At 38.7% G+C, this 13,843-nt stretch overlaps 1 protein-coding gene across 1 annotated transcript; it reads left to right on the plus strand.

The window, feature by feature from the left end:
* Positions 1-6,757: 6,757 nt before the first annotated feature.
* Positions 6,758-13,542, plus strand: LOC140880649 (probable microtubule-binding protein TANGLED). Its single transcript, XM_073285270.1, has 4 exons — positions 6,758-12,252; positions 12,335-12,444; positions 12,546-12,604; positions 12,677-13,542. The coding sequence occupies exons 1-4, from the start codon at positions 12,163-12,165 to the stop codon at positions 13,438-13,440; spliced, it is 1,023 nt and encodes a 340-aa protein (XP_073141371.1). The 5' UTR covers positions 6,758-12,162; the 3' UTR covers positions 13,441-13,542.
* The last annotated feature ends 301 nt before the right edge of the window (positions 13,543-13,843 follow it).

Consider the following 13,843-nt stretch of genomic DNA (forward strand, 5'->3'; position numbering starts at 1 on the left):
CGATCCAACCACACGTCATGCCTGACGTAATATTATCGGTGCCTCCGATCGCTCATCGGAGCTTCCGATCCTGTTCGGAGCTTCCGATCCTGCCTTCGGAGCTTCCGATCCGTCCGATACCCAATTTATTTAATTAGCATTAATCCTTTAATTACTCAATTAGGGTACGGGCTACTACATGTATACTCGCTGGCAATCTCAGTCGATGTGTACGTACCTCTAGGCTAGTTCAAGTATAGTAGATCCTAGGTTCCAAGCCTATATTCAAAAGTTCACCGTATCACTACACAAGTTCTATAAGCCTTAACTAAGCTAATAAGTACTCCCAAAATTTAAATAGATTCCCGGACCATACCTTCGTCCGTAGATAGCCCTTTGGAGATGCTAGTCCTGGATGACTATAACCACAACTTGGTTATTCCAGAACCTCTATTATAACTGATAGGGCCCTCAAGTGCATAACTCACACTATATAACTGAAGAAGGAAATTCGGAATTCATATTTAGAAATGAATCTGGGAAACCCTATTTATAGGCAAAATTTCCAGCCAGGATCAGAACCACCGATCTCAGGATCGGAGCTTCCGATCCAGCTCACGCCTTGTATGCATGACACGCCGGGATCAAAACGTTCGATCCGACGATCGGAGCTTCCGATCTCGTCTCCGATCAACACTTGTCAAAACTCGTGGCTGAGTCATCGGGTAAAGCTGGCAGCCGGAGATCGGAACGTCCATTCCAGGATCGGAGCTTCCGATCTCGGTGCTTCCGCTGAGCTTCCGAAGTGGCTGGGATCGGAGCTTCCGATTTGGGTTCAGATCTTCCGATCCGGCCCAAAGTCAAAAGCCCAAATTCCCTTTCGAAGTCCAATAACACTCCGAAATTGATTAATTACCAACTCTTAATCATGTTTATCATATTATTATCTTAAAATGGAATCTGGGTTACTACAGGGCGCGTGCGCAACAATCACTCATTTGAAGGGGCGAGTGTGCTAATTTTTTAAAAGGTCAGGGTTGAAGATGCCTATTAAAATTTCACATGGGAGAAGTGTGCATTTTCAATATTTCACAGGGGTGTTTGGTGCAAATAACTCTAAAGATAAATAGCCATGATTTTTAAGAAGGGTTAAATTTCATATATCACCCCTGTGAAATCGCGTGTTTGATGATAACCCCCTATGAAATTTTTTTGAGCTAAAAGCCCCTTATGATTCTAAATTTTTAGCATACACCTCCTTCTGGCTAAAAAATTACTAAAATGCTCTTAATGTTATAAGATAATTTAATATTAAAATATATTTCGTGTATGACAAATATTATGATAAAATAATTATATATAATTTTCATAGTTATTTAAATAAAATTTGATTATTTTACTCAATTAAATATAGAATTATAAAACAAAATTAATTTAATTATTTATTTAAGCAATGGTATTTTTGTCAATTTTTAACTTAAAAAGGTGTGTATGCTACAAATCTAGAATCACAGGGGGTTATTAGCTTAAAAAAATTTCGGAAAAATTGCAATTTTAGTTCTATAAGTTGGCCTATTTTGGATTTTAGTCATGTAAGTCATCAAATTTTGGTTTGCATACATTAAGTTGGGTTTTTCTTTGGTTTTGGTCCTTTTCCATCGAAAATCATTAAACCCACCGGAATTTGCTTATTTGGCACCGGTGTATCCTACCCAACATGTCTTAAAATCCATGTAAGCAAAACAAAAGGACAAAAATCCATCTAATTAAATAACAAGAGGCCACGTAAATTAAACTAATTAGAAAAAACAATGCAATCCCAACCAAAACCCTCCATCAGTTACAAAATGCTCTCAAACCACCGCATCGTCTTCCACCCCCATTAACAAGTACTCCAAAGAAGTCTCGCATATTTTTAAGAACAAATCTATGTTAAAAATGAAAATTCCACAAGTGAATAAGCTTACACAGTCTCCTTTCGAATATGGTACGTATTTTGGAATTTATACGTTGTTGTAAAAACTCTGTTTTTGTGAAAACTCTGTTTTTGTGAGGTACTGTTCCTGGAATGTCATGGTGGTGGTCCCTATCGTGAAACTTTTGTAAAATGCTATTGTGGCCACTATTGCCATCGTATTTGGTTTTAATAATAGATATCTTGTGGATCATTGCACTATACAGTTTATTCAAGTTTTTTTGTGAGTGATTTGAGTTATGCATTAAGAGTTTTAAGTAATATTTACCGGAGCAAGTTCGTGCAAAATAAATTGTTGTATTATATTATATCAACAAAAATTGTGGGAAGGAGTAAACCACTTGTCTCCTCCATACAAGTCTTTCTTTTATATAAAAAATTGAGTTAGTTTGCTCTTATTTATTATTATTATTTTTTATCATTTTATCCAATAAATAACTTTGTAACAGAGTTGGCTAAGAATAACAATGTGAGTGCAACCACGAGGAAGGAAAATAAGAGATCAAGGGAGATAGATAAGGTAAATCGGTTGAGGCAAGAAGATGCAGAAGGTGATGATACCGAGGAGGGAATTGAGAATGAGGGGGTGGAAAAACAGGTAAGTACAGGTAGTTTGAATGAAACTGATGAGGATGATCAGGATTATTATGAAGAAGAGTATGATGACAAGGATGACAAGCTTTTCAATGATAATGTGGACAAAGAGGCTGAGTGGTTTAGAGGAGATGATGAATCACAAGTGATACCCATTGAAATTGGAAATGTGGAGTCTAGTGAAGATAGTGACATTGATAATGAAGATGATTTGAAAAGTTGTGAAGGATCAGATGGTGAAAATGATGTGAAGAACTTTCCTGTTTTTAATACTGTGGAATATTATGATCCTACTTTTGAGTTAGGCATGATTTTTAGCAACAGAGATGAGATAAGGCAGGCAGTACACTCACATGCCATCAAAACAAAAAGAAACTTGAAGATTACCAAGAATGACAATGTCAGAATGTATGCTAAGTGTGCTAACATGGAATGTGGATGGAAGCTTCATGCGTTGAAGCTTTTCGGAGAATGTACATATCAAATAAGGCAGTATGAACCTAATCATACTTGTGGAATGAGTTTTCACATAAAAAATTTGAAATCAAGCTGGTTGTCTAGGAAATACGCAAACAAGATCAGATCAGACCCCAAGAGAAATGTGAAAGGATTTCAGGTTCATATAATGAAAGATCTACGATGCCGTGTTTCCGATTATCAAGCATATAGGGCTAAATCGCAGGCTATTGAACTAGTTGAGGGCCAGGCAGATTCACAGTATGCATTGCTTTGGGAGTTTGCAAATGAGATAAAGAGAACGAACCCTGGGAGTACAATTATAGTAGGCATTGAGGAAGAAAATTGTGATAATAGATTTGACAGACTTTACATGTGTTTGTATGCTTCAAAGGTAGGGTTTCTATCTGGTTGTAGGCATTTCATTGGGGTCGATGGGTGTCATTTGAAAGGACCTCATGGTGGAGTGTTGTTGACAGCATTAGGTATAGATCCAAATAATAAAAATTTTCCCATTGCTTTCGCCATAGTGAATAACGAGACAGGGGAAACATGGGGTTGGTTTTTAAGTTTGTTGAAGTTAGATTTAAACATTGAGAAAGATTATGAGTGGACTTTCATGTCAGACAAACAAAAAGGTTTGGTTCAGGCATTCAATGAGGTGTTTCTGGGCGCTGATCATCGGTTTTGTGTTCGGCACTTGCATGAAAATTTTAAAAGAGCTGGATTTAGAGGTCAAGCATTTAAGATTGCGCTATGGAATTGTGCTATGGCCACAACTGTGAACGAGTTTGGAAGAAGAATGGAAATATTAAAGGAGTTGGATAAAAGTGCAGTGGAATGGTTTAATGACAAGCCACCTAGTCAATGGAGTAGATCACACTTCAATGATAATACTAAGTGTGACATGCTATTAAATAACGATTGCGAGTCTTTTAACAGTAATATCTTAGATGCAAGAGACAAGCCTATAGTTTCTATATGCAAATGGATTGTGGAATATTTGATGAAAAAAATGCAGAAAAACAGGGACAGAGCAACCGAGAGATGGAATGGATCCTTTTGTCCAAAAATCCAGAAACTCATAGATAAAAATCGTAATCAAACTGGAGATTGTATTCCCATTAAATCTGATAACTTCCATTACCAAATATCATGCTTTGATGGGACAAAATATAATGTTGATTTAGAAAAGGAAACATGTGGGTGTAGGAAATGGAATGTGAGCGGGATACCATGCAAGCATGCATTAAGTGCCATTTTATCACAAGGATTGGATTATGAAAAGTTTGTGGATAAATGTTACAGATTGGAAACCTATAATTTAGTGTATGCTCCTGCAATTTTTCCCATAAATGGCAGGAATGAATGACCGCCCTCGAAGTTAATTCCTCCATTGCCACCAAATTTTGGTAGGACTGTTGGAAGGCCAAAAAAATCAAGACGAAGAGAAAGAGATGAACCTGAGTTTAAAAGGAAGAAAAGATCAAGGGGCAAGGCCAAAGTTCTAATGAGTGAACATCAAATGAAAATACAACAAAAAACAATAAAATGCGGTATTTGTGGGGTTAAGGGGCACAACAAAAGATCATGCCCTTTGAAGAATGACCAACCGAGTATAGTTGGAGCAAAACCAGTGATTGAGTCACATGTAAGTTTTCTCATTCAAAATTTTTTTGCATATTACTGAATTTAAAATTTATTTAATTTATTTTCATATATTAATGTCTTTGTGTTAGGAGAATAGAGTTTTTGTTGATGTGGAAAAATTTATTGAGTCAGAAGATCAATATTCAAGTCAGTTGACACAAGAGTTGCCAAGTCAAAGACCATCAAAATTACAGGTATGTGTTTTTCTTTTAAAATTTTGTGGCATGTTGCTGGAATTAATTTTTTGTAACTATTATTTAACCAATCGTGTTCTTGTGTTAGGTGAAGAGGAAAGTTTGTTCCGATATGGATGCGAGTAAGAGAAATTTGGAGAAGCTAACTAGCTACAAAAAACCAAAAGAAAAAGAAAGTAGTTCTTTTGAAACCAGCAGTGTAAGTTCATATTTGATTATTTCTTAAACTGCCTTTGCCAAGCTCATAAATATGTTTTGCGTCCTCTATACATACAGGAAAAATATGATAATATACAACAACCACTTCAAGAAATTGCACGGTCTGCATGTGTGCCATCACTAATTCCAATTGCTCCCCCCTCTATGTATGACCAGTTCCAACAGTGCCAAATACCAACTCCTACGGTGAACATAATGACACCTACAACTTCGGCCAGAGGATACTTCATACAAAGCATTGAAAGATGCATCACACAATCTTGCACAACTGTTAAGCCGATAATACGTGAAGGAGGGAAGAAGTTTGTTGCTCTGTCTCGCTCGGGTTCATCATATAAAGCTGAAGGTTCAGTTACTAAAACAAAGGACAAAGGGAAGGGTCACGTGAAATGAAGCTGTTGCTTTTGGGTGAATGTTGATGTTCATTTTGGATGACTGCAGTTTATTTTTCTGGATGTTCATTTTGGGTTGTATTAATTTTAGATGTTTGTTTGCTGGATGATATCTGGACAAATAAAGTTGCTGATTTTTAATGTTTGGATATTTTTCGTTTTGGATGGTTGAACATATAAAATTGATAATATTTTTGTCTTTTGTCTTGTTGGAAATATTTTTGGTTACTTTATGGCATAGTCAGTTGGAAGCAATATTTGTAAAATTTTGTGTTACTTTTTAGCAAATGGGTCCGAATTAATTAACAAAGAGTTATAGTTATTGATCTTTTTTTTGTAATGAAATTGAAATTAAATGTAAATACCATATATATCGGACTTGCATATGTTTGTCATCAAAATTTTTGAAATAATAGATCATAGTGTAATAAAATCCAAGAACCATCCGTTTATTGATTTGCAAATGAGTTAGAAGTGAAACTCTCTAAATAATATCATTAAAATCAATAAAAAAAACTATACAAATAATAAGTTTAAATTATATTTCGTATTGATAAAATCTGTTTTGCTAATGCTGAAAATTTTATATATCACAAAATTAATCAAGTTGTTCAATACCTTAATTATTGGATGAAACCGAACAATAATAAATAAATTTAAGCATCCATGACAAGGGAGTGAATAAATGAATAAATTAATCAGTTTTAAATCTATCGTCTTCTTCTATCTTTTTTCCATAGCTAATAGTACAGAGAGAAAATTTGGTTGGTGCGTGTGTTTTATGAATAGGAAGCAAGTGGGTAATAATGGAGATTGGAACTTGGAGGGAAAGAACAACTTTTTCCCTCTTTTTTGGAATTTACGTGGCCTTTTGTTATTTAATTAGGTGGATTTTTGTCATTTTGTTTTGCTTACATGGATTTTAAGACATGTTGGGTAGGATACATCGGTGCCAAATAAGCAAATTCCGGTGAGTTTAATGATTTCCGGTGGAAAAGGACCAAAACCAAAGAAAAAACCAACTTACTGTATGAATACAAAAATTTGATGACTTACAGGACTAAAATCCAAAATAGGCCAACTTATAGGACTAAAATTGCAATTTTTCCAAAAATTTCATAGGGAGTTATTTGCAAACTCGAAATTTCACAGGGGTGTTTATGCAATTTACCCTTTTAAGAACCGTGAGAAAATTGCAACATTTGGTGAGAATCCCTGACAATTTTTCTCAGTAATAGCAGTAGTAATACTTATGTAGTAGTAACAGTTGTATATTGAATTACTTTTTACGCCAAAAGTATAACTCTATATTGTAAATATGTGTGGGTCTGAGTCGTATAACGGATAAGATCTGCAAAAAATAGCCCTATGAATAATATCTAAATGAAAAATAAACATTTTGATATCTATTATACAATATATTAATTTAATGTTAACTGATGACATCCCAAAAAAATTTTTCGTCGTCTTTGTGAATCCTCTGACTGTCCTTGCTTGAAAATCATGAATAAACCGGTCAGGGGGCGCCAGGATTTCTCCCGGCGTGACCCCTCCGATGCCTAAGTCAGGCAGAGAAACATGGGAGAAAAATATAGAAGAAAATTGTGAGAACTCCCTTCCCAACTTGTCTGTGTAATCAGGAAGAACCAGTATATATCGTAAAAACTTCCCTGTGATGTAGATCGTGGAAGACGTGTACTGGTGTCCCCTGTGATGTAGATCGTGGAAGACGTGTAGCCCCTGATGTCAGCCCATAACTAAGAGGGCAAAAGCCCATGATCAGATGATATGCAGGTCCCTGGTCTCATGAGATGCGGCCCATGATTTAATTATATTGACAAGTTCAAGCCCAGATGTAGATAGTAAATATTTGACAGACCCATATCCATTAATAATTATCAAACACCAATTACCACCAATAATCTGTCTGATGATCACAAATCCCGATCTAAGTTCATGCGAAAAAATAAATATATCCCGAGATATCAGACGATATCTCGGGATATATCCCATAACATCACTACACCCCCCTTAAGAAGTCGGGCTAGAGTCACCACTCGCTATCCCGATTTGTTCACTTCATCCATGAACTTAGACAAGAATGCGCCAATCACCCTCCTAAAGTCGAATCGATCAGTCAGGTAAGAAGATTTCATGCATGCAAGGTCGAGAGAATGGCCATGGACTTGTGTTTGACGAGGGGTCAAAATAATATAATAACTGTTGAAGAACATAAAATCCTCGGGTTTGACTCGATATAGTCATTGATGAGAAAATGATCCAATAATCTCCCATGCCAAGTCAATAGACTTGTAGTGCCGAATGCATCGGGATTTGGTAGGTGCCGGGGCATGGAACCTCCCGGGCTTTGATAGGTGTCGAGGCATGGAAACTCCCGGTTTTGTAGAGTGTCAAGGCTTAGAATACCTTGGGCTTTAGATAGGTGCCGGGGCTTGGAACCTCCCGGGCTTTGTAGGGTGCCAAGGCTTAGAATACCTTGGGCTTCAAATAGGTGCCGGGGCATGAAACCTCCCGGGCTTATAGAGTGCCAAGGTCTTATAAATGCCTTGGGCTTGTAGGGTACCGGGGCGTGGAACCTCCCGGGCTTATAGAGTGCCAAGGGCTTATATATGCCTTGGTCTTGAATGAGTGTTGGGGCTTGGAACCTCCCGGGCTTATATAATGTCAAGGGCTTATATATTCCTTGGGCTTGAATGGGTGCCGGGGCCTGGAACCTCCCGGGCTTATATAATGCCAAGGGCTTATATATGTCTTGGGCTTGAATGGGTGTCGGGGCCTGGAACCTTCCGGGCTTATATAATGCCAAGGACTTATATATGCCTTGGGCTTGAATGGATGCCGGGGCCTGGAACCTTCCGGGCTTATATAATGACAAGGGCTTATATATGCCTTGGGCTTGAATGGGTGTCGGGGCCTGGAACCTCCCGGGCTTATATAATATCAAAGGCTTATATATGCCTTGGGCTTGAATGGGTGCCGGGGCCTGGAACCTCCCGAACTTATATAATGACAAGGGCTTATATATGCCTTGGGCTTGAATGGATGCCGGGGCCTGGAACCTCCCGGACTTTGGATGCCATGGCGTATACAGTGCCATGGACTTTTCTGGACTGCCATGGCGGAGATATTGCCATGGGCTTTTAAATGAGTGTCCAGGCCTTGAAACTCCGAGAATTTAAATAAAGATCACAGGGCCTTACTGCTAGATTGCATGCCCGATAAATAAATCCTGACGGCGCTTACTGCTAGATTGCATGCCCGAAAAATAAATTCTGGCGGGGCTTACTGCTAGATTGCATGCCCGATAAATAAATCCTGGCGGGGCTTACTGCTAGATCGCATGCCCGATAAATAAATCTAGCGGGGCTTACTACTAGACCGCATGCCCGAGAAATAAATCCTGGCGGGGCTTACTGCTAGATTGCATGCCCAATAAATAAATCTGGCGAGGCTTACTGCTAGATTGCACGCCCGAGTAATAAATCCTGGCGGGGCTTACTGCTAGATTGCACGCCCGATAAATAAATCCTGGCGGGGCTTACTGCTAGATTGCATGCCCGAAAATTAAATCTTGACGGGGCTTACTGCTAGATCGCATGCCCGAGCAATAAATCTTGACGGGGCTTACTGCTAGATTGCATGCCCGATTCCTATAAAAAGGCCTAAACAAAAATACGAGGCCACCAAAAGTGGGTCAATCAAACCAATGGCCCTATGTAAAAAGTTATAATGAAATCTCTTCTCTAATATTAACTAGTTCCCAGGCATACAAAACCCATCATGTGAATATTACTCCCAGCTACGGAATATTTCAAGACTTAAAATATTCCTTCTCTGTTTTATGCACTTCATTTGATTTTGTAAATATATCAATTCCAAGCATACACAAGTGAGCCAATGAGACAAACGTAAGACTTTGAAAAAGTCAAATAAGGATAATGTCACCTAGATATTGAGTTTTATCCCCATAAAAATCACAAGCATCAGTAATCTCATGAATGCCATAGATAAGAAATGATATATATATATAAGCACTCGCCCACCAACCTTACCCATTAATAAAAATTCGAGCCCACTAATTATAATGGCACAGATGATTAAATCCAAATTATACCGCCAGTATGCAATGTATTTAAGCAACCGACCTTTCTCACTCTGTTCACCAATCTACCTTCTTCTATAGTTATATGAATGATAGTCATTTCGTATAATATTTGCATAAGTTGAGATGATATAAAATCAATACTTATCTTTCTCCCGGAGATATGCGCTGGGCTCATAGGATTTAGGAAAGGAAACCCGACTCCCTCCAAACGTCCATCCCAAGCCCGGTGGGCCCGACTGCTCCAAATCAAGCTGTCAAGCTCCTTATGTCGTAAGATATTTAAGCCCGACTTCACCATACGAGACCTCCGAATTTGCAATGTGGTCGTGTTGGGTCTCCTAGAGATGAACACCATCACCACCGGAGACGGCTTTGCGTCCACCACTGTCCCGCCAAAACTCAACTCGGCAAATGTGAAAAACCAATTCAAAAAATGCATCAAACACCGAGCGCAACAGAAGGAATCGAGGCGTGGCACCGAGCTAGAAGTCGATGCATCATGTCGAGCTACAGCTCTTAATAATTAAAAAAGTAGAAGTCCATTGCAAGCAAAACATAAATGAGATGTAGCGCCTCGGTTCCCAACATTCAAACACCCCAAGAAAACTTTGTGGTTATGTATTGACTTCCCTTGTTCTTCCTGATGTATTCACCTCGTATTGGCCCGAGATCATTGCCAATGGAATCATGCTTCAGGTGTTGTCCCTGCACTTAAAAGAAAATATTAAGCCAAAGATCAAAATTATATCATCATATTCCTCAGGATAACGTCGCGCGCCGATTCGATGGATGCACAATATAGCAGCCATGTAGAAACGTTATCTACTGGGCCATTAAGGAAGCCCAAAGAAGCACTAACTGCGACGTACAACTTATAATGAGAACGAGGAGCATGAAATCGTTCCCCACATATCAGAGAAACCATAATCCAATCAGCAAGCAATATGTCAAACACTTGGCGGGCAGAATTTTGAGACATGTTCGTAAGTAACAAAGGCAGCCAGAATAGCACCACAAAAACTCCAAACAATGATAAACATTGCATCAAACGCTCCCCAACAGCCTTCACGCACCAGTAACTCGAACCAAAACATATATGGCAATTCGAAGCTCTCAAATTTGAGCAGACAGAAAACTGTTCAAGCTCGAAATGCAACCACAGGGTAGTCAAGAAAATAGCTTCAACATACGAACAACAAGCCCATAAACACTCTAGAATCGAATCCAAGCAACCCCAACCCAGCAGCAATTCGAAATCCGAAAGTCGGAATGTAAGAGCCCTAATTCCTAAGCAGAAATGAAATCTGCGGCGGCCCACCTTCACCAAAAATCTGTTGCTCATGTTACTTCACCCCATCGAGCAGCAGAAAATTCGAGAATGAAGATGTTTTCTGGTTCAAGACTTGGGCTGTAGAAACAATTGAAGAAACTTGAAAAAGCCGCAACAACCGATGGAAGAAACCCAAGAATGTCCTGGTTAAGGTACGTCCTTTTTTTTCAGCGGGAGTAAGAGAGGAACAGCGGGAGTAAGAGAGGAATTCTTTCTGCTCGGATGCTTTTTTTTAAGAGAAAGAGAGAAATTAAATCAACATCTCAGACTCAATTTCCCACAGACGACGCCAATGATGACATCCCAAAAAATTCCTTTGTCGTCTTTGTGAATCCTCCGACTGTCTTTGCCTGAAAATCATGAATAAACCGGTCAGGGGCGCCAGGATTTCTCCCGGCGTGACCCCTCCGATGCCTAAGTCAGGCAGAGAAACATGGGAGAAAAATATAGAAGAAAATTGTGAGAGACATCATGGGGAAGAAAGTGTAGAAACTCTCTTCCCAACTTGTCTGTGTAATCAGGAAGAACCAGTATATATCGTAAAAACTTTCCTGTGATGTAGATCGTGGAAGACGTGTACTGGTGTCCCCTGTGATGTAGATCGTGGAAGACGTGTAGCCCCTGATGTCAGCCCATAACTAAGAGGGCAAAAGCCCATGATCAGATGATATGCAGGTCTCTGGTCTCATGGGATGCGGCCCATGATTTAATTATATTGACAAGTCCAAGCCCAGATGTAGATAGTAAATATTTGACAGACCCATATCCATTAATAATTATCAAACACCAATTACCACCAATAATTTGTCTGATGATCACAAATCCCGATCTAAGTTCATGCGAAAAAATAAATATATCCCGAGATATCAGACGATATCTCGGGATATATCCCATAACATCATTAACCATCTCGGAATTTAATATTTCAATTAAATTAATTTTTTTCTAATGTCTGCCGATTATCATTTTCACCATTCAAACAGAAACACTAGCATAACGTATAAAAATTGAATCAATCATTAAATGGAATTTAAGTAAGATAAAATCAGAGTTAAAGTGGAAATATTAATTTAATGGTATTAATTAATTTAAATATCGATTCGACCGTTACCAAAAAAACGCACAAGTCATTCTATCCGTTGAGCCAAAAGTGAGTTACGTTGCTCCAATATAATTTTCTTGTTGACCTTTTACACTCATTTGGGAGAGAAAACACACAAAAATCTGGACAGCGATTGTGCGAAAAGATGGTTGCAAGAAGCCCACCGAAGCAGCAGCGGAGATTGGTGGCGTTGCCACCTCTCAGCCCCACTCTTCTCAGAGAAACAGTTAAAAAGGTACCCATTTCTGTTTTGCTTTGTGATGTTAAATAAACTCTGAATTTGGGGAAGAAGTTGTAATTTGTGTGTGGTATCGAAGGTGGATAAGTGTATGGCTCGATTGCAAGAGCTTCGATACGCAGTGAATGATGGGAAGAAAGTGAGTTCAGGTGGGAATCTTAATCCAAACTGTAAACAGGAGCGCACGAGGTACGTATAATCGGGAACTTGGTTTATTAAGCATTTATCTAAAAGTTTGAAGACTTTTTCAGCACCCATTGATTTATTGTTCGATTATAAAAATTTTGAAGGATGAAAAATGTTAATTCCCGAAGGTCTTCGCCAGGAAAAATGCTAACAGATAACACAGGTTCTTTTACATTCTTTTTAATAAACATGTGATTCAGTTAGTTGTATGACAATAGTGAGTTGTGGTGTGCAGAGGAATGGAGACGAATGTCTCTTCCAGCTATGCTTTTAGGAGAAACAATTGGAGAAATCATGAAAGCAAGTCAATTTGCAAGGAATATAGTGGAATCAGTTTCCATTAAAGATGACCCAAAAACTCCAATCACAGAAAGGAGGAAACAGAGGTTCAATGCAGACGATTCCAAGATTCATGAACGAAGAAAGAAAGAGAAGCAAGCCGTGTTGCAAACCATCCGATCCCAATTCAATGTCCCGCGTATCCAACGGGCAAGATCCCGAATAAACTTCAAGGGTTCACCGGCTGAGAAAAGGGAGTGTGACAAAGAAAACTGTAGGTATATAGCTAATCGAGTGTCCCCAAGGAATAAACCATGGGCCAGAAAGACAGTATTGTTTCCGAACCCATTATTCCTTTCGACGTCTCCTACGTCTCATCATCAAAAGTTCTGCAAGACTAAGTCACCGGTGATTGGGCGAAGGACGGCTACACCGCACAAGTTCTTGATCAAGTCTCCTCCAGCTGGTTCAAAGTTTCAAGTGAAAATTAAAGGCCCTACACTTTCGATTTCTCCAACAAGACCAGTGGCTTTGGCCAAGAAATCGCCGAAGATTTCTACTGCATCAAAGATTCGTAGATCATTTTCGCCGTCGAGGATAGCAAACAGGCTGATTTCACCATTGAACGGGAGAAAACATGTACACAGGAACAGTGATGGAACCAAGATGATAAGTGGACTTAAACAGCGTCCGATGATGTCAATGTCAGTTCGATTCTGACCTCAGAGAATTTGAGTTTACCTTCTCGATGATATCTAGGATATAAGAAGTTTTTAGTGTCCAAAGTTTATTTTATTTCTGGTTTGCTTGCCGGCCAGTTTAAGTGGTGAATATTCAAAAGGATTGTAGTATTCTCTTTATTAATTATCCCTTCCAAGTCTTTTTACTCTTAACTTTATATTTTCCCCTTTTTACAAATTTTATTCCAGGTGGACTTTCTTGTTTGGTGTCATCTACTCGCGGTGGGGTAGGTGTATGATTTTCCTACTGAAAGTTTCCGAAACTAAGCTCTACAGCTCGAATAAATATTATCATGTAAAATCATACCACAAAATGGATGAGGACTAAAAATATGTGATAAAAGCATACCCAAACTCCCACGAGCAAGACAACTCGACAAGTA

Source organism: Henckelia pumila, chromosome 2 (assembly GCF_033568475.1).
Source record: "Henckelia pumila isolate YLH828 chromosome 2, ASM3356847v2, whole genome shotgun sequence".
NCBI classification, from domain to species: domain Eukaryota; kingdom Viridiplantae; phylum Streptophyta; class Magnoliopsida; order Lamiales; family Gesneriaceae; genus Henckelia; species Henckelia pumila.